Source organism: Tyto alba, unplaced genomic scaffold, assembly GCF_018691265.1.
Source record: "Tyto alba isolate M040663 unplaced genomic scaffold, T.alba_DEE_v4.0 Super-Scaffold_11, whole genome shotgun sequence".
NCBI lineage: Eukaryota > Metazoa > Chordata > Aves > Strigiformes > Tytonidae > Tyto > Tyto alba.
In genome coordinates this window covers 651177-668954 of record NW_024881273.1, presented here as the reverse complement: position 1 = coordinate 668954, position 17778 = coordinate 651177, and the positions used below count along the sequence as shown (strand labels likewise).

The 17778-nt window shown below is 56.4% G+C and overlaps 1 protein-coding gene and 2 long non-coding RNA genes across 7 annotated transcripts in view; 2 read left to right on the top strand and 1 right to left on the bottom strand.

Moving 5' to 3' along the window:
* The first annotated feature begins 3296 nt into the window (after positions 1-3296).
* On the top strand, positions 3297-7795 carry LOC116961028. Its single transcript, XR_004406729.2, has 3 exons — positions 3297-3348; positions 5880-6388; positions 6495-7795. It is a non-coding gene; the product is annotated as an uncharacterized LOC116961028 (long non-coding RNA).
* A 1947-nt stretch (positions 7796-9742) lies between these two features.
* LOC116961025 lies at positions 9743-12709 on the bottom strand. Its single transcript, XR_004406726.2, has 3 exons — positions 12302-12709; positions 11202-11252; positions 9743-10105 (listed from the first exon to the last, which is right to left on the bottom strand). It is a non-coding gene; the product is annotated as an uncharacterized LOC116961025 (long non-coding RNA).
* A 122-nt stretch (positions 12710-12831) lies between these two features.
* Positions 12832-17778, top strand: part of MVB12B (multivesicular body subunit 12B) — a 67663-nt gene continuing 62716 nt past the window's right edge. Inside the window, exon 1 of one of the 5 annotated variants that reach the window (XM_042786458.1) lies at positions 12832-12850. Coding sequence is in view for 2 of the 5 variants with exons in the window: in XM_042786459.1 (XP_042642393.1) it covers positions 13112-13174 (63 nt within the window). In the remaining 3 variants the exon portion in view is untranslated. Of the gene's footprint in view, positions 12851-12992; positions 13176-17778 lie in introns of those variants that run through there. The other 4 variants (XM_042786457.1, XM_042786459.1, XM_042786456.1 and 1 more) reach the window with 4 other exon arrangements.

The window sequence follows — 17778 nt, the reverse complement described above, 5'->3', positions numbered from 1 at the left end:
GCTGCCTGGAGCCCACCCACTCCACCACCTTAAACCGGAACATATTTTTCTTCCATGTTGCTGTTATTTTTAACATTTTGAAAAATCCTGTTTGTGGTTTGTGGTTTTTTTAATCTACCACTGGGGGTAGGGCCTGTCTGGAAAAAAATGGGAGTGCAGCCACTGTTAAGCCATGAAAAGCAGTGACTGGACCATTATCTAACACTGTTGTAAGGTTACTATTTATCTAGAGCAACTGAAGTTGGCACTCACATCTGGCGCCTGGTACTTAGTGCAATTATTTATGATTTCCACCAAGATTTAAAAGCTCATCGCCGGCCTTGTAATGCAGTAACTGATTGCACTGCTAATGTAATTAAGAAAAGATTATGATGTCCACGTGGCACACCAGATGGTGGCATTCATAGCAATCGGCACACACAACTGGCAGACAACTGCACAAGGGCAGCGAGGCACAGGCAGCTGGAGCCTCATTCGTACCCTCCGCTCGCAGGCGAGGGAGGGCTCCACGCCGCTCCTTGCCCGGCTGCCGCGCCCCCCGTGCCCCCTCGGGCCGGGGTCCCGGCTCTGCAGGGCCACCCTGCGGGGTGTCTGCGGGGGCCAACGGGGCAGCCCACCCGCCAGAAGGTCCCTCTCAGCGGGTGCGTGCGGCCCCTGCTACCGCGTGCCCCCACCTTGCAGGAGCCCAGCTCCTTGCCAGAGCAGTCTCCAGTTTGAGGCTGGCTGTTGCTTCCATCGGAGCTGTCTCCTGGGAAGTGGCGACTCCTCCAGCTCCCCACGGGGTTGGGCGCGATGAACCCGGCTTCTTCTCGAGCGAGCGTGGACGGCACCGGGATGGCACCGCGGGGCTGGGGACCCCGTGGGGGGAAGGCGTGAGCGCCTCTGCGCCGCGTGCACCAGGCTGTGGAGCTCCATCCTTGCTCTGGCCATGCCACGGAGTCCTTAAAAAGAATTAAGGCACCATGGGGCAGGTGCCGAATGCATTTCTGCCCGGAGCAAGAGGGAGTTTGGTCCCGTGACACCAGTGCTAACTCCCGTGGTAACTGGGCCTGGCCCAACGCCACGTCGCTGCAACAGAGCCGGGTTGGATCCAGTGTTTCTCCTGCCCAAATACTCAGGCAGCAGGAAGGGAAGCTGCAGGCTAGGCTCCAAACAAGAAAGTGTGAAATCTGCTCACCCGTTTTGTCAGCTGATGGTGGGGTTTAGGGGAAATTGTGCTTCTACCTAAACGGGAGGTTTCTGGCTAATTGTGGGAGTCAGGTCACTGAGGGAGATGCGTGTCTACAGGTTTTGGGGGGGGGATGGAGGTTTACCCCGGGAAAGCACTGCTGCTCCGTGTGCTGCTGAGCAGCTTGTGGAGCTCGAGGCCGGGAGGTGAGTGCCGGTGCTCTCCGAAAAGGGGCTCAGAAAGGCAGAGGGCAGGGTCCCTTTCACAGAGAGCGTCCCGCACATCGCTCCTCCTGGGGCAGAGGCTCTGCTCCCATGACAGAGCTGAATTTCACTCCCGCAGAGGGACAGTTCTGCGGCGCTGCTCCGGAAGCTCTCCTTGGCCAGGGACCCTGCCAGGCTGCGCCAGGAGCGCCTGCCTTCCCCAGGATTTTGCATTCCTCACAGGCAGGAGAGGCTCGTCCCTGACATTGCTGGAGCCATTATTCAGGATTAATGCCCATTTGCTTGTTGCACCTTCTGTTGCAGAAACAATGCTGCAGCTTTGACTTGCTTCCAGCAGGGCGATGGAGAACGCAGAGTTAATATTGTGTCAGAGCAGAGAGAAGAGAGGAGCATTTTTTCTTGGAAGCAGTAATGTATGCAAGGAGCTTGTGTCACCTAAAGCCCATTCAACATCGTGCGTCGCCTTCCCTGCTATTGCGTGTGAATTTAATAAAGTGGCTGTGACTCATTCGCTCTCAGTAGTGGAGCTGACATAAGTAAATACGCAGGCTGTAACCTCGCTGGAGATTTCATACCATCTGTATTTACAACATGAATATTTCAGCGAATTTGACATTTTGGAGACTTCTGTCTTCCAGGTCTAGTGACGACCAGTATGTGGGTCAGGAGTGCTGCAGGTTCACAAGCAGCATCCTGTCAATAATTTAATGCTCCGAGTGCTAAGCAGCGCTAGCAGGACGCGCGCCGGCACTGCAGGGTTTGTTGGCTCATTGAGCCGACACAGCTCTGAAGCAACATAAAACCAGTTTTTGATCTCTTGCTGCTGGCCTCTGCCTGAAAAGCATAAAGCAGGAGGCAACCCTGTGGCAGCTATTCTGCTAATGTCACCGTAATATGGATGCTGTTTTACTGTCACTTTTAAGATGAAAACAGCAATACATGGGGCAGGATAGGACGAGGCATTTCTCAGCCCTTCCTCCTGCTGCCCAGGCACGCGAGCTGCCCGGGGACGGCGGCTCGTGGAGCGCTGGGACGTGCTGCACAGCCGTGTCCCCCGTTAAATCCCCAGGGGAGCTGGTGCTCGGGCAGCCCCAGCCTGGCTGCAGCCACACTAGCTCTGCTCCAGTCGCTGCCCAGACCCGAGCTGGCGCCGCCGGAGCGCAGCGGGATTCCGGCCGCCGGGACACCCCGGGGACTTCACAAGGTTTTGTCGATGATTGGTTTAGGTGGTTTTTACAGACACGGGGTCAAGGTCTCCAGTCTCTGGAGAGGGCGGGCAGGGTGCCCTGAGCATGGCTGTAACTGGGGTTCCTTCAGCCGGCTGTCACAACAACACCCAGCAGCCTGCTGAGAACAGGCACAGCTCATCACACCTGCAGGAGATGGCAGCATTTCCCAAGAAGCTCCTCCCAGAGCCTAGGGCGCTAATTTCCCTAACAGCCCTGAGGAGCTCCATCTGGGCCCCCTGCCCACCGGCCCAGGAGCCTATTTAAGCTGAGCTCTGGGCCCTCAGCCCCTGCCTAGGCTATGCTGTAAGGGGCTTGTGCCCCATAGACGCTGTGGCTCCAGCCCCAGAGCTGCAGACTGGCTTCCTGGCTTGGCTTGGGTCCTGCCTTGTCCCCACAGACCTGCCCCAGCTCCCCACACGTACTTGCGCGTATTTGCACAGGCGGTTGCTGCCCCCAGGCAGGGGGACCTGCTCCCCGCCCAGCTGAGCCCTGGGAAGATGCTTGTCGGTGCCTGTTGGGGGCATCTGGGCCAGCACAGTGCAGAGGCTGGTGCACCAGTTCCTCCCCTCGTGGAGGGCAGGGCAGGAAGAATGGACCAGCCAAGAAACGAAATGTGAGACAAGTTCCTGTAATGAACCCAAGAGACAGAGGGAGCAAAGCGTCCTGCAATGAGATCTTTGACAGAAAAAGAAGAAACCCTCTGAGCGGGCCTTCCTGTTAAACTCAGGTGAGATTTTTTTGTCTCTCTTCTAAAACACTGTTCTTAAAATATTTGCATTGAAAAAATGCACAACTTTCCATATGAAAGCTACACTTGGCACAAGCATCCTCTCAGCTAGAAAGGAACTGGGAGAGCTTTTCTCTTTCAAATGTCAGCTCGTTATCGTGTTGTTGAGGCATATTATAGACCCTGAAAGCAAAGCCACTCTGTGTTCAATCTCCCTTTGGTTACCAAGAAATGGATGATTGTGGCAGCAGGGGAGCGGTCCCCTTCAGAAGTGTCTGCATTCTGAGGATGCACTTTGAGGGAGCTGCGGGCCTGTAATTGTGGAACAAAAACCTTAAAATTTACGTAGGAGTAAACTCAAAGCTGGAAAGAAAATAAAATGGGATGTCAAATTATGTATTCAAAGAGTGGCTTCTCATTAGTGATGCTGGGTGATCTGCAGATTCTGTCATCACACAATACCCATCCTGTTGTACTTCCCAGCGATGCAGAAATCTTTCTGAGGGAACTGGCTGATGCACTTCGTTTTGGTTTTATCTCCCTCCTTGTAAGGATTGTAAAGATTGTTAAGGATTGTGTTTTCCTAAAGGGATCCTACAGACGTGATGTTTCAAGTACTGGTAAAGCTGGGAGGACGTTAAGCAGGTGCTGAGCGTGCCGTGACGGTGGGTGCCTGCGCAGGAGGCTCCGCCTGCGCCTGCACCGCGATGGGACTCACAGCCACCCAGCAGAGTCCAGGCTTCTGCTTCAACTCTGGACACGGTGGGTTTTGTTTTTTCCATGGAGCCCCCATTTCTGAGCTTGTACCGCCGTTTCTGGCCCTGAGCCTCAGCTGCATAATTCACCTGGCTGGATCCTGCCTTGCCCAGGGGAGCTGTGATGCCCTTGGGGTGGTGACCCTGTGTTTGGGGACAGCCAGGCACGGCTGTGGGGGCTCTCCCTGGTCCTGCTGCCCCTTCATTAAGGATATTTGGATTGCATTTTTTCTGATCTCCCAGTGATACTGTAATTGTCCAGTTACGACTGACTTTGGCATCATTATCCACACTGAGTCCTGTCAGACGGATGAGGAACTCGCTGGGGTGCTAATATGCACAAGCTGCAGTAGCCAAGGAGCCAAGCTGCAGCATCTAATGCTGCCAGCTGGCCTGGGAATTGCGACGGAGGGAGCTGACGTGCTCTTGCAGGAGGGGACGGGGCCCTCGGCGTTACCTGGTGCTGCTGCACTCCTGCAGGTGCTGCAGTGGTGGGACGGGGGGCAGGGGGACAGCCTGGGGCCGCAGTGGGGGCATCGATTCCCGGGCTGCAGCACTTTAACCAGAATGTGAATTATTTATTTTGGTTTAAGAGGAAAGAAATGTGCTGGCTGTGGCCCTCCTTTGGGGAATTTGAAGACCAGAGCTGTATTTTGGGGGGTCCTGCATGGCTAACTGGAGAAGGGGCTGCACCTAGAGGTCTTGCAAAGGCAGCTCAAGTGTGACTGGCTTCCCGGCACCGCCTGCCAAATGGTCACCTATTAACACACGCTGGCATTCCTTCGTGCAAACACCCGGTTGTCTGAATGCCACTTCTGCCAGCGTGTTCCTGGGACAGCAGCTCTGCAGCCCCGATAGCCACCATCCGTGGATTTTCCCTGCACATATCCGCAGGGGAGGCCTGGCAAAGCGGCAGCCGGTGCGCGGCCGGGTCCGGATCCCTCCGTCCCACCGGCGGCAGCGGGTGGCACGGGCTGGGGCAGCACGGCAGGACAGTGCCCACCCCCAGCGAGACAGCGATGTGAGCAGCAGCGTTTCATCGGAGGAGGTCTGCAAAGAAAACATTATTTCCTCAAATGTGTTCATCATTCAAAATTATTCAAGCAAAGGTTTCCATCTTGCTGTGGCTATTACTCATAATCTGAGAATCTGGATGTGTGGCTCTCCTTGGTAATTAAGCCACATGGAGTTTTTTCTGCCCTCCATTTGGGTGGAACAGCAGTTGTACCTCAGGCCCGGAGTGTCTCTGCGGCACAAACAAGGCTGGTCCTGGCTGCCGGGCCTTGAAATGGGGCTCACGAATCCAGGTTTCAGCCTTGCTCCGTTCAATGGTGCCAGCGGCTCCCCGCCGCCCGGGCAGGTCGCGGGGTGCCCTGGGCCCTGGCTCCCTTGTCGTGGGAGGGGGCTGGTGAGGGTCCCTCCTCCCGGGCCACCTGCTCCGGTGGGAGAGCCCTGAGCCTGTTTCTGGGGTGCGAGGCTGGGGCCGGCCCTGGCTGGAGCGCTCGCTGCGTGCCATGTAACCCAGCAGCACTGCTGCCGGCGGTGGTGCGTGGTGGTGCTCTGTACACCTTAACTGACACGGGGACCTGAATGCAAACGGGAGGATTTACCTATACAGCACCAGTGCTATTTGGGAACAACTACAGGACAGGAAAGTAAATGGGAAACGAATCAAGAACCTAGTGCTTTTTCCAGATCGCTTTATCTGTTAGAGTGGATCCGTGAAACAACAGTTCAGAGCGATTTTCTGCAAAGGCTATTTTGGTAATCTTCCAGGCATTGCCCACCCCTGCCCCGTGAGGGTGATGCTCCAGGCAGTGAATACATTCGCGAGCCGTGTTTTCCTAAACGTGCGTGTGGCAGGGTCGGAGGAAGTCGGCTGCCAGCCAGAGCCGGTTCCCGTGCAAGGTCCTGGAAATGCGCTTGTATGTGCCGGCAGGACTCCGACCGGTGCAAGCAGGTAAGTGCCTCCCCTGCCCCCACAGCAGGTGTGTTCCGGGGTGTCTGATCCCCTCGTCAGGGAGAGGAGCCGGAGGAGCAGCCCAGGACCCCGCTCGCCCCTGCCCGGTGCCCGCTGGGCTCCGACCCCCCGCGGGGAGGGTGCAGGCACCGTCCAAGCCCCGCAGCCCCCGGGACTCGCCCTCTCTGCCAAAGCCGGGACACGGCGGTGGCCCCACGGCTCCCGCTGGGGCTGTTGGAGTGTGCCAAGCAGCCACGCAGGCTCCTTCCTTCGGGGCTGCCACCGACCCGCGGACCTGCAGCCGCTCCTCTGCCTCAGGAGCTGGGTAAGCATGTGCTTGGGACTGAACATGTGTTTTCAGTGCTTTGCTGACACAGGGCTAAGTGAGGAGCTGATAATGCTAAAAACAGCATTTTCTTTTTGAATGCCAGCTCCTGCATGAGCTGCGGCATCTCCTTGGGACTGGGCGATAGCTGCGGCAGGAGCTGCAACACGAGCACGAGGGACGGAGCATGGGAGTGAGCTGCCCGCCGTCTCCGTTCTGCTGGAGGCCCACCCTGCCTCGGGGTCCCAGGTGATGCTCCTGCCCCTGGGACAACTTGTCTGCCAGGTCGGACAGACACCAGAAGCACCGATGCAGACACCCCACCCAGCGAGCAGGGCTGTTAATTCTCCGTGCTGCTACCCCGGGCAGATGAGGCCTCTCTGGGGCAGGTTGGCTCCCAGCCTTCCCGGGCAGGGCGCCGCTCAGCACAGGCGGGAGGGACCCTGCCCCAGGCCCCCCCAGTCCCCAGCGCCCAGCCTGGGCTGCTCGCCCCCCAGGTCGGGAGGGGAATGGGCAGCACCCGCCTGCGTGGGGGCCCCAACGCGGGGCTTGCCACTGTCAGGAAATTTATGAACAATTCATAAATGTGTTTTACAGACAGCTGTTAGTATGTGCTGAGCAATACTCATTCTGTCAAAGAAAACTAGTTACAGGGTTATAACCAGGCCACTTAAATATTATGATCCATAATATATAAATAGTGGTCCAAGCGCTGCTGCTGCTTTGTGCCACAGAGGGTCCTGTGCACGCTGCAATCCTGCGCCGGCTGCCGGTGTCTGCAAGCCGCGCGCTCGCACAGACGCTCAGCACTCCTAAAAGCCACTTTCTGCCCCATCCTGGGGCCACACCGCGCGCTGGCTCAGGGAGCTGCCGGCCGGCCGCTGCGGCGGGAGGGGGCTGAGGCGGGGGGTGGGCACCCCGGAGCTGTGCTGCCAGCCGCGGGCTCGCGCCTCAGGGCTGCCACTGGAGAATTGCACGCGTTGCCCCCGAGCCCCGGACGCGGTGGTGCTGTGTGCCATTTCCCTCTTCAGCTTAAATTCAGAAATGAGGTGTGTCAACCTTGGCCGAAGTCGCATGTTTCTTCAGTGTCACGGCCAAACCAAACTGCGAGGGACAGGAGGAAGTGTCAGTGCTGCTGTGGCAAGGAACCAAAAGCAGAGCCCGGCGGTGAGCGAGGGCCGCCGGGCTTTCAGCCGAGGTGTGCCTGGTCCAGGCGGTGAGGAGCTCTGCTTGGGCTGCAGCCTGGCCTGCCAGCCGTAACACGCACCGAGGAGCATCAGCCAGCCTGCCAAAACTGAGGAGGACTGCAGTAGTAAAACAGTGAGCTATTTTCCCTGCAGGAAATACTACACAGCCTTGTTGAACGAGAACAAAAGATTAAACTCAAAGTAAAATGAAATGCAAAAATGCTGCGAAGTCTGGTGGGTGGTCTGGGGGTTTCTGACTACACTGAGCTCCTGAAATATCCCTGTATCTCTTCTCAGGATTGTGTCCCTGCCTGAAATGCTTTGGGATCTCTATTAAAAAGCAACCCCGACATGTCCCAGTAGAAAGCAGGTGCCTACTGCAGAGTTTGCAGGTCTTGGAAAAAAAGAAAAAAAAGGCAAACCTACAGAGTGGCTTATTTGCTTTAGAGGAGAACTTGCCACTATTGTAAAAATGGAGGTTTAGCTCTACTGCTGTTGATCTGCTAGGGCAGGGCTGTGCCCCAGGCCCTGAGTGTTGCTGAGGACAAGAGGATGGAGGTTCACTAACTCTGTTTCTAGCAAAGCTTGCCTGGGTGTTGGTGGAGACAAAAACCACCCAGACCCTTCTCAGGGTGGGCTTGGCCCACAGCCGTGCATTTCCCTCGTTCTCCCTCAGTTCTGTCCTTCAAGATGCTGTCGCGATTGGGGACCGATGCACGTGGACAAACACACCTTTCCCACCTAGAGGTATCTGAATTAAAGGAGATAGGGGGACCTTCTCAATGCTTTTAGAATAATCAAAGTTTAAAATGGAAATATAGGAGGGAAGTTGTGGCTATAAAGAGGCATTTTGGTGCACTAAGTTAGAGGCAGCAGGTTAAACCTACCTCCAAGAAACCTTAAAACCAGGCAGCAGCTGAGCCTTAACCTGCAGCAGTTCCAGCACAAAATTAAATTCTGGGCTGATTTTTCTCTAAAGGCAAGCATGGAAAAAATGGTACATGCAGCAGTATTTCACTGCTATACTAAATGTGGCTAGAGACAGATATGAATTCCTGCAGCATAAAGGATTTTAAACAAGCAAGGGCTTGAGCTTACAGTCGGGATCAGGATGCTTTACAGGTTGTCATAGTGTTTCCTGCTGCAAACTGGGATCCTTTTTGGTGGTGAAGCCTGACCAGTACTTGCCAGGAGTTCCTGCTCCCCTCAGAGCAGCCTGTGAAATGGAGCTGGGCTGGTTACCCCTGCACCAGCCTGCAGTGCTGCACATCCCCGTCCCAGCACCCATGCGGCGCCCAGCACCTCTGCCGTGCCCCACCCAGCGAGCTGGGAGCCCTGCGTTGCAGGCTGCAGTTCAGCACAGATTTGGTTTGTAATGAATGAGGACTCCCTATATTCTGCTTGTTCTCTGCTGGAAGTGTAGAAACCTGTGCTGTGTTGCTCTTCTGAGGTGTTGTCTAGGAATGGACAGATTTTACTGTTACAATACGTTTGAAATGCAAAAAGGTTGGTGGGGCTCAACCGCAATCTCTTCTCTCAGCCCAGCCTCTCACTGAGGAGCAGATTTAGCTGCTCCCCCGAGGTGCTCTCGGGTTGCTCTGCCCTCCTCCATGGACAGCCACGGCGCCGTCCACCCCAGCTCAGCCGTGGAGAGCAGCAGCTGCTGCGGGCAGGACCTCGCCACGGCCAGCGCGGGAGGGGATGAGCTCGCCAGGCTTCCTCCGGAGCGGCTGCGGGAGCAGCTCCCCGGGCACCGTGGCCGTGGATGCTGCCGGCAGCCCCGTGAGGTGCAAAGCGGTGCCGGTCCCCGGCGTCCAGCCCCAGCAGTGGCACCAGCCATCGCCACCCTCCCAGCGAAGCCGTGCTGCTGCGGTCGAACGGAGCGGGGGGATGCAAACGGAGCACGTCCTGCACCGCCAACAAACCCGGCTAGCACGCACCTTCATTTGGAACAATGTTCTGGAGGATGCAAATTCTGGCGTCCATCCACTCACGGCTGAGTGAGCCGTGCTTGTTCAGCCACAGCTCCAGCGTCGTAGCCGGGACTGTCTTAAATTCTTCCTATTCAGCATCCTGAAAACGAGACACTGGTACGAACTGGACAGCACGTACATGACTGCAGAACTCGTGAGAAAAGACATGCTCTGAATAAACAGAAGTAAATAAATGCATTTTTAAAAAGATTTATGTAAAATATTCAGAGGAAAACATTATACTTGCAAATACTTATGCTTTTGAGTAACTTTACACGGGTAGATTAACCAACTCCAGTACAGTTATTCGTGTACCTAATGCCAAGTGTGCAAGTATTTGCTGATTCAGAGCCTGTGCTTCTGCTCTGTGGAAGAGCACGACGGGGCCTTTCCCCAGCCCCTGGCCCAGGTCTGAAGGTCTCTGGAGCAGAAGCACCCGGAGCTCGGCCCGAGCGGTGCCGCCCTGCCCGGCCGCAGCTGGGCCCTCCGCTCCGCGGGCCGCGTCTCCCAGGGTAGAACTGAAGCAGCAGCTAAACCGTGCCGGAAAGTGACTGTCCCTCTGGAGAAAATGTTATTGCAGATCATGCCACAGACACGTTGGGATATATGTTTGCAGTGAATCTTAGAATATTTCGTGGATACTAAGCAGCAATTAGAGTCTTCCTCTGGAATCAATTCATTTCCTACCGCTGTGGTAACAGGGAGGATCTTATTGAAACTCTAGGATTTTTAATATTATTACACTAAAGACTCTCTCAGTATCAGCATCTCCGTGGGGGAGCATTAGCACACTGTAATGTGTAACAACTTCTCCAGTTCAGGAAATCTTGTTGTATTTGTAATAGGGCATTTGGGGCATATATTATGTATGGGACATATATTTCTCATTTCCACCAGGCATCATCTTTCCTTCTCTCTAAATTACTCTCCAAATCAAAAAAAAAAAAAAAAAAAAAAAAAAAAAAGGCATTGTATTCCTTATCACTCAAAAAATATATATATTTTTAATCTTTGGACCCAGAAGCCAGTACCAGCCATCAGGGCTGTATGCAGTAGAAGCCAGAAAGCCTTGGCCAAACAGTTTGGGAATAGAGCTGTAGTTAAAAATATCCAGTTATTACCATAGTTCAGCAAGCACCAGTCTAAAATGCTTTTCTGGAAAGAAGCACCAGCCAGGACAGGAGAAAGGTTTGGTCCCAGTCCAGGGTTGTATCCAGGAGGAAGTGGGACACCAGGATTCTGCTGTTGCAGAGCACTTTGTTTGCTTTATGGGCAGGAATACAAAAACACTAATGTGTATGTTGCTCTCCAGACAAGCCTCTCAAACACTCACTAAGCAAAGCTCAGAGTGTTTCTCTTGGTAGCAAGTCTGACCGCACCAGGATGAAGAGCAAAGAGCTGGAACAACCCTGAGGATCAAACCCAAGAACTCCCCTGCTCCTCAGCCACGACAGACCAGCCACGGCTGGGCCTGTGGGAAACTCTCGGGCAGCTGAGCTCCCACCTACCTCGAGAGCCAGGTAGGTACAAAAATTGCCTGGAGACACCCACGGAAGGAAAAAGAAGGGCTGTTTGCCCAACTGCTCCTGCTCTGTTCAGCCCAGCTAAAGGGATGTACCTAGAGAGTCCAAATAGGATGGAAGAAGCACTTACCCAGGTGGGAAAAGAACAGGTTGAACAAAGCTCCTCAAAAGATGACCAAATCTGAGCAAAAGGAAAATGGGAGCGGGGGAGAGAACAGGGAATTAGTGGTGTAGTTAAAAGCAGAATTCAGACAAAGAATCACCCTGCAACAACAGAGATGGACCTCCCCCATTAGATGTGGCACCCCTTCAGGTACCTGATTTTGTCAGGGCAAAAGAGCACAAGTGGGAGGAAATTTGGGTGACATGGTCTGAGTGAGGTCTTTCTCATAAGCCACAGAGGCCACATTTCCAAGACAAAGGAAACTGTGGCTCTGAGCAGGCAGCATGTCATGGAAAAGAGAGGAAATCAGCTCTAGAAAGGACATGAGACCATCTTGCCTGGTCCCTGCCCCAAGGGAACAGCTGAGTAATGTCTGATAAGTACTTTTAGGTGGACTTTCAATTTGACCACTGATAAAGCCTCTCAAAGCTGTGTTTCATTGTCTTTGCTATTGTCAAGTTTTTCACCTTATCTTTGCAGAATCTCTTGCTGCATTTCACATCTATCACTTCTTAGTCTACCACAAAGGATGGGAGAACAGGTCACTGCCCTTCTCTTTAATTCACCTACAAATTAACATGTACTCCTCCCACCTTTATTTCATTATTCAACCCAGGATTTTTTTCTTTTTCTTTAGATTAGTAGCTCTGACTCTTTCAGTCTTGCATCAGAGGGCATTGATGTCAACCCCTACACGGATCTTGCTGCTCTCCAGACTACTATTGATGACCTTCCTTGAGGTAAGGTGCTCAAAACCAAATGCAGGACAGCTGCAGGATCAGTTCATACGATTATGGCCACGGGCCATACTACTGTTCCAGGTTATGCTGCGATTTGCATCATCGGCCAATTTCGTAAGTGTGCTCTCAATTTCATCCCTGGCACAGGGTAATATTGAGCAGCACCAGGCCTCCGCAGCCCCCCAGCTCCGGGTGCCTCGCTGAGGATGCTGCGAGTGGGCTTCTAACAGCTTCTGGTCACCTAACCCGCCTGGCAAACCCCGGCCTCTCTGGACTGTATCTGTTTAGTTTGTTTTTCGGGCTATGGTGAGAGAAAACGTCAAATACCTTACTGAAGTCAAGGTAGCTCCCAAAACTGCTTAACCCCTAACTGCAGGGACTCGAGAAAACTGGCTTGGTTTGACACAATTTGCCCGTCTTCAGTCCGCAGCAGCTGCTGCCTGTCTCCGAGATGTCCTGTGTTTCAGGCGGAAGGCTGAGGTTACATTGACCAAATTCCAATTATCCAGCTCTTTTTCCACCAGGCCTTGCCCACCTCCCCAAGGCTCAAGGACCGCAGGGCTGGGGCAGACCCCCAGCCGGGAGAAGCGGGTGGGACGTTTCCACTCGTTTTCTCTAGGAAGTTTAGTGGGGTTTTTTGGGTTGTTTTGTTTTTTTTTTTTTTTTCCTGTGCCGTGGGGCGGGCGGGAGCCGGCCTCCGCTCCCCGGGCCCGGTGTTGGCCGCGACCCGCGGCGGGCGGGGGCGGCCGGGCCGAGCTGCCCGGGGGGAGCCGCGGAGCCCCGGGGCGCGCCCGCCGGGGGTGGGGCCGGGCCGGGGGCCGGTTCGGCTGCGGGCCGTGCCCCGGCGGCGGGAGGCAGCGCTGCGCGGCCGCCGCGGTGAGTGCGCCGGGCCGGGCCGGGCCGGGCCGGGGCCGCCGTGCGGGGCGGGCTCCGGGCCCTGCGCGGAGCGGGGGCGGCGGGGGGAGCCCGAGCTGCGCCGCTGCGGCCCCGGCCCCGCCGGCGGAGGCTCCGCGCCGCGGCCTGCCCGCCGCTCCGCTCCGCTCCGCTCCCCGCCCCGCGCCGCGCCGCTCCGCCCGGGCCCGCAGGCCGCTCCCCCGCCGCCGCCGCTCCTCCCGCCGGGCCGCGCCGCGCCGGGCGATGAGGAGCTGCTTCTGCCTGCGCCGGGGGAGCCGCGACCCGCCGACCGCCGCACGGGCAACAGTTAAGTGTCCCCGGGCCCGGCGCGGCCCGGGCGGGGGGGGGGGGCCGGGCCCGGCCGGCGCTCGGGGCTCCTGCGGGGCGGCGCGGCCGAGAGCGGGGCCCGGCCCCGCCGCCGCTGCCGAGGCCGGGGCCGAGCCCGCCCGGGCCCCCGGAGCGCGGGGGCGGGCGGGGGGCTCGGCGGCCGCCCGGCTCCCGGCCGGCTGCTGGCGGGGGGGGGGGGGGCCGCCCGGGCGACCTTGACCTGCTCGGGAGCTGACCGCAAATTGTTGGTGGCCGGTTAGCGAGAATGACAGGCTGCGCTTGGCGTGGTCTTTTGACGCGGGTGGCGTGGGTTTGCTTCGCCACCCGTTTTTCTCACCTGCTCTCGGGTTGCTGCCGGTCTGGAGGAGATAACGTGAGCTCCCCTTACAGCAGTGATACTGAGCGGCCTGTGCTTTACATACTCGCCTCTCGCCTTAACGAGCTTCCCGAGCTCTCACTGCGGTCTCTGGAGAGGTTCTTGAAGGTCCACCGAGCTTCAGAATTTTCTGAGCTGGAGCATTCACAGCTTGGTCGTGGTAGCGCCAGCAGAGCCCTTCAGCTGAAACGAGACAGCCTGGGCTTCAGCAGGTGTCCAGCTGCTTGGGCTACAACTCGGGTTTCTCCATCTTGTGTTTTATTTTAACTGGGAACATGCTAGCGTATACCTTAGTGGAGCCTGCGCGTTGCGTGGCAGGTTGGCAGTGTCATCCCTGTAATTTTTAGCTGAGATAGCCTTACCCGCTAGATTTTCTCAGCGTACTGGGACAAAGGCTTTGTTTGAGCTTCTGGAGGTGTGAAATAAAATGCGCAGTGTTTCACTCCCGTAGTGTGTGCTGCTCTGACAAAATGAATCCCAGGCTCAGGGGTTCCTTTAGCCCACAGGGACTTGTTCATACATGTGCCAAGATAGAAATAACTGAACTGAATGTCATTTAAATTTTGCTGCCCTGGTGCAAGGCCATCTGTGTATGGAAACCTATTTTGGTTTGAAATAAGACACTTCACAAATGTGTGTTCAGAGTTAGAAGTGCTGTGAAGCAGCACAAAATCTCAGTTTTGGTCATTCAGTGACTTAAGTTCCTGTTTCTATCTGGTTCAGTCACAAACTAGAGATTTTGCAGCTGATACGGGGCAGCTGTCTCGAAGATGGGAGCCTGGGTGCAGGGATGATTCCAGACATACCTTTGTTTGGGGCGAAATGTGAAACTGAATTTCTGCCTGCTTGTGATGGAGGCCTCCAGGGCCCTGACCCTGTGTTCTGCCATGGTCTCCTGTTTTTCTCATTGAAACTATGTCCTATTCCATGGACAGAAATAGAAGATTGGCCGGGGCTGTGTCCTGTTCCCGGATGCGGTGGGAGGACCAGGCGTGCAGAGGAGTATGTCAGTGTAACTTGTAAGCAACCATGTTGTGCCAGCAGTACCTACCACCTTTTCAAAACGATGGAGCGAAAACTCGAACATGTGAGCGAGGGTTTTAGCAGCATGTCTGCTTTGGTTTGATGGGATTATTTCCCGCAGGGTGCAGGAATTCAGTGAGGTAGTTGATAATTTTTTTCCAGTTTTGCCTTAGCTCATACTTTCCTGCCTGTGGGAAGAGCAAGTCGGTGTCAAAGTGCAGGGCTTGTAGTTGAAGGAAGAAACAATAAGACCATTCTCTCTGCAAGTCCCTTGCTATTTAACTTCGGAACTTCACCTGCTTTGCTGGCAGTGTGGTGGTTCCCTAGCAAATGCATCATCGGGCCTGATCTGATCATGTACCCACCAGCTCTTGAACTTGTCTAACTTGTTGAAAAGGAACACCACATCGAGAGGGAAGAACGCTCTACAAACTCACAGTAGTACATTCATTCCTGAAAACGCATTCCTTTGCCATACATGTGTCCCAGCCAAAGCCCAGCAGTGTGTGTGGTCAGTCACCTCAGTGGAATACTTGCAATGGACAGTGAAGCCAGCAGAAAAGTATGCCTAGGATAAACTAATAAAAGCAGAGATGAGCTAGCAAGAAAATGGGTGACAGCGAGTGAAAAGGATGTAGACAGAGAATCTGTGGGGTGTGGGGAGAAGGGGAGGCGTATGTGGCTGCAGGCGTGGGCTGCCAGAGAGCTCTCTGGGTGATGAGCTGCCCTCGGCTTTGCAGTCCCCGCAGGCTGCGAGGCTCGGGGTGCTGAGGCAGCTGCCGGGGCCCTGTGTCGCGTGTCTCCTGCGGAGGAGACCCCGGGTGCGTGCTGGCAGCAGGCGCTTCACAGCGGGAGGACGCAGGGCAGAGCACCGGGGAGCGCTGTGTGGTGACAGATCAGAGACCCTGGCTGGGCTGTAGGTGTGCGGCTTTCTGACTGCGTGTCACTGCCTGCTGCCCACGCTTCCGCTGCTCTCCTCCCCTGCCCGTACCTGGTGGCTCGCCCTGCAGGCTGGCAGCCTCTGGGGTTGGGGCTGGCAGGACGGAGTGCCACTTGCTCTGGCTTGTGTAAAAGGCCATCAGCCCCCTGGCCTCAAACTGGCCGGTGCAAAGACTTCTGGAAGCCTGGTTGGTGGTTCTGCCTGGAGCCTGCCTGCTGCAGGGCACGCCAGCACCGGTCGCTGCGGCCCCGTCTCTGCTGGGCATCGAGATCCCCGGGACCCCCGCACCTCCTGCCTCGCAGCACGGCCGGTTTGAGGGGCAGGAAGCATTCGGGATAAAGGCAGCAGCGTGGCCAAGAGCCATTCTCTGCATCTTGTCCTGCAGCTGCTGCACACTGCTCGGCGCTGGTGCCGGCAGGATGCGCCGTGATTTTCTCTGGTGGAGGCACATCCTTTCCCCACTGGCTCTGTCCGAGCAGCCCCATGGTGTTTTGAAACTTCTTCCTGTCTCAGGGCTTGCATCTGGCTTCCCTGCGCTGCCGGGGCGTGCTGGGGGCTGGATGTGGCCCTGCAGTTGAGAACAACCTCCAGGGAACATGCTCCCAACTAATGGGAAGAATGTTCTTCTAATTGTTTTGGGCTGTTCCCAGAATAACCCCGGAGCAGTGGAGGCTCTTCGGCAGAGCTTGGCAAATGCAGCTTAATGCGGGATGGTGAAAGGCCATCTCCTGGTCAGCTGCTTTGAGTACTCGGCCACCGTGATGTTAGGCGGGCATATAGGTCAAAACTCACGTTGTTTAAAGAGCATTTAATTAAAATAACAAGCTATCTAATTGGAATATCTATAGAATCCTGCTCCTTAATTTAATCTGTTCTTTCACTGTTTGTTTTTTATTTTTAAGTTCAAAGGTGCGATAGAAAAGAAACCAAACTTTGCAGGCGCCCCAAGGGAGAAGTCCAATGTAACTAATCGTCTGTGTGATTGCCCAGCCAGAGACTCCCCTCTGACCTGCGCAGAGTTCACAAAAACATTTATCCGAGTGCACAAACCGGTTGCTGCTGCTCCGTATCTGCTCCAGATGCACCCTCGGTGCCACCCGCCCGGCGGGAAGCCGCCCTGGCACGCCGGAGCCTTGTCGTGCCGCGGTGGCCGCGCGCGGGGCCCGGCCGCCTTCGAGCCGCGGCTGCGGAGCAGGCTGCCCCGCTCTGCCCGTCGCTCTCGGGGCGGATGCTTTGCCCGCCCGTCCCCGCGGGCCGGGCGGAGGAGGGTGCCAGGCTGACGGGGCGCGGGGGGCTCGGCTCGGCCCTCGCGGCCGTGGGGTGCTGCTCCGCGCCCTGCGCCGGTGCCGCATCGCGTCTCACGCCGTGGCTTCCTCCTCCCGCCCTCTCCAGGCGGAGAGCCCTGTTCTCCGTGCTCAGCCGCCGCCATAGAGGGGCTTTGTGTGAGCCGGCACAAAGTGAGGATTGAGGCCGTTTCCCCTCCCCCTGCCGCGCCGAGCGGGACCGCAAATGGCTCCGACAAAGGTGCCCTTCTTCCTCCCGCCGAGGTCAGGGTGCTGTCCGGCCGAGGGCTGCGCCCTGTGGCACCCGCCCCCCTCCCGTGGTGGCGCTGGGCACCCCCAGGGCCCCATCCTCGGCCTCTGCTGCCGCTGGGGTTCCTGCCGGGGCAGGGGGGCCTCCCTGCAGCAGGCCCCAGCGAGGGCAGCCGGGGCCCGGGCAGCGTTCGGCAGCAGGTCCCTGGCCCGCATTAGCCACAGCCCTGCCATCACCGCTGCGCAGGAGGAGGCAGAGCAGGGGGCTCCCTGCCCGCCCGGGCTCTCCCAGGGCTGGGAGGGGGCACAGCCCCTCGGCTTCCCCCTGGAGGTGAGGTGTCGGTGCTGTCCTGGCCACCCCTGCTCCCGCCGCCAATGCGGAGCAGGCCAGCCCTTCGTCAGGGTGGGTTTGGTGGAGGCTGGGGGAGCAGATCTGCTCCCCCACCGTGCAGCTGCTGCTGTGCTGGAACCTGCCGTGCGGTGTTCTTAGCGTGCTGGGCAATACTGCCGCTTACCTGGATTTCAGTGCAAAATGGCCTAAGAGAAGCTCGTATCAGCATTCATCATCTCCCAGCTCCTCCCGATGTGTAATAACAAGTCATCACATTATTGAGAGTGACTTGGAAAAGTTTCAGAAAACGTGCATCTGTATGAAGAACAGATTGTAAGTTCTTCGTTAAATTCACATTATGTTTGCTCAGTGCTGCACATT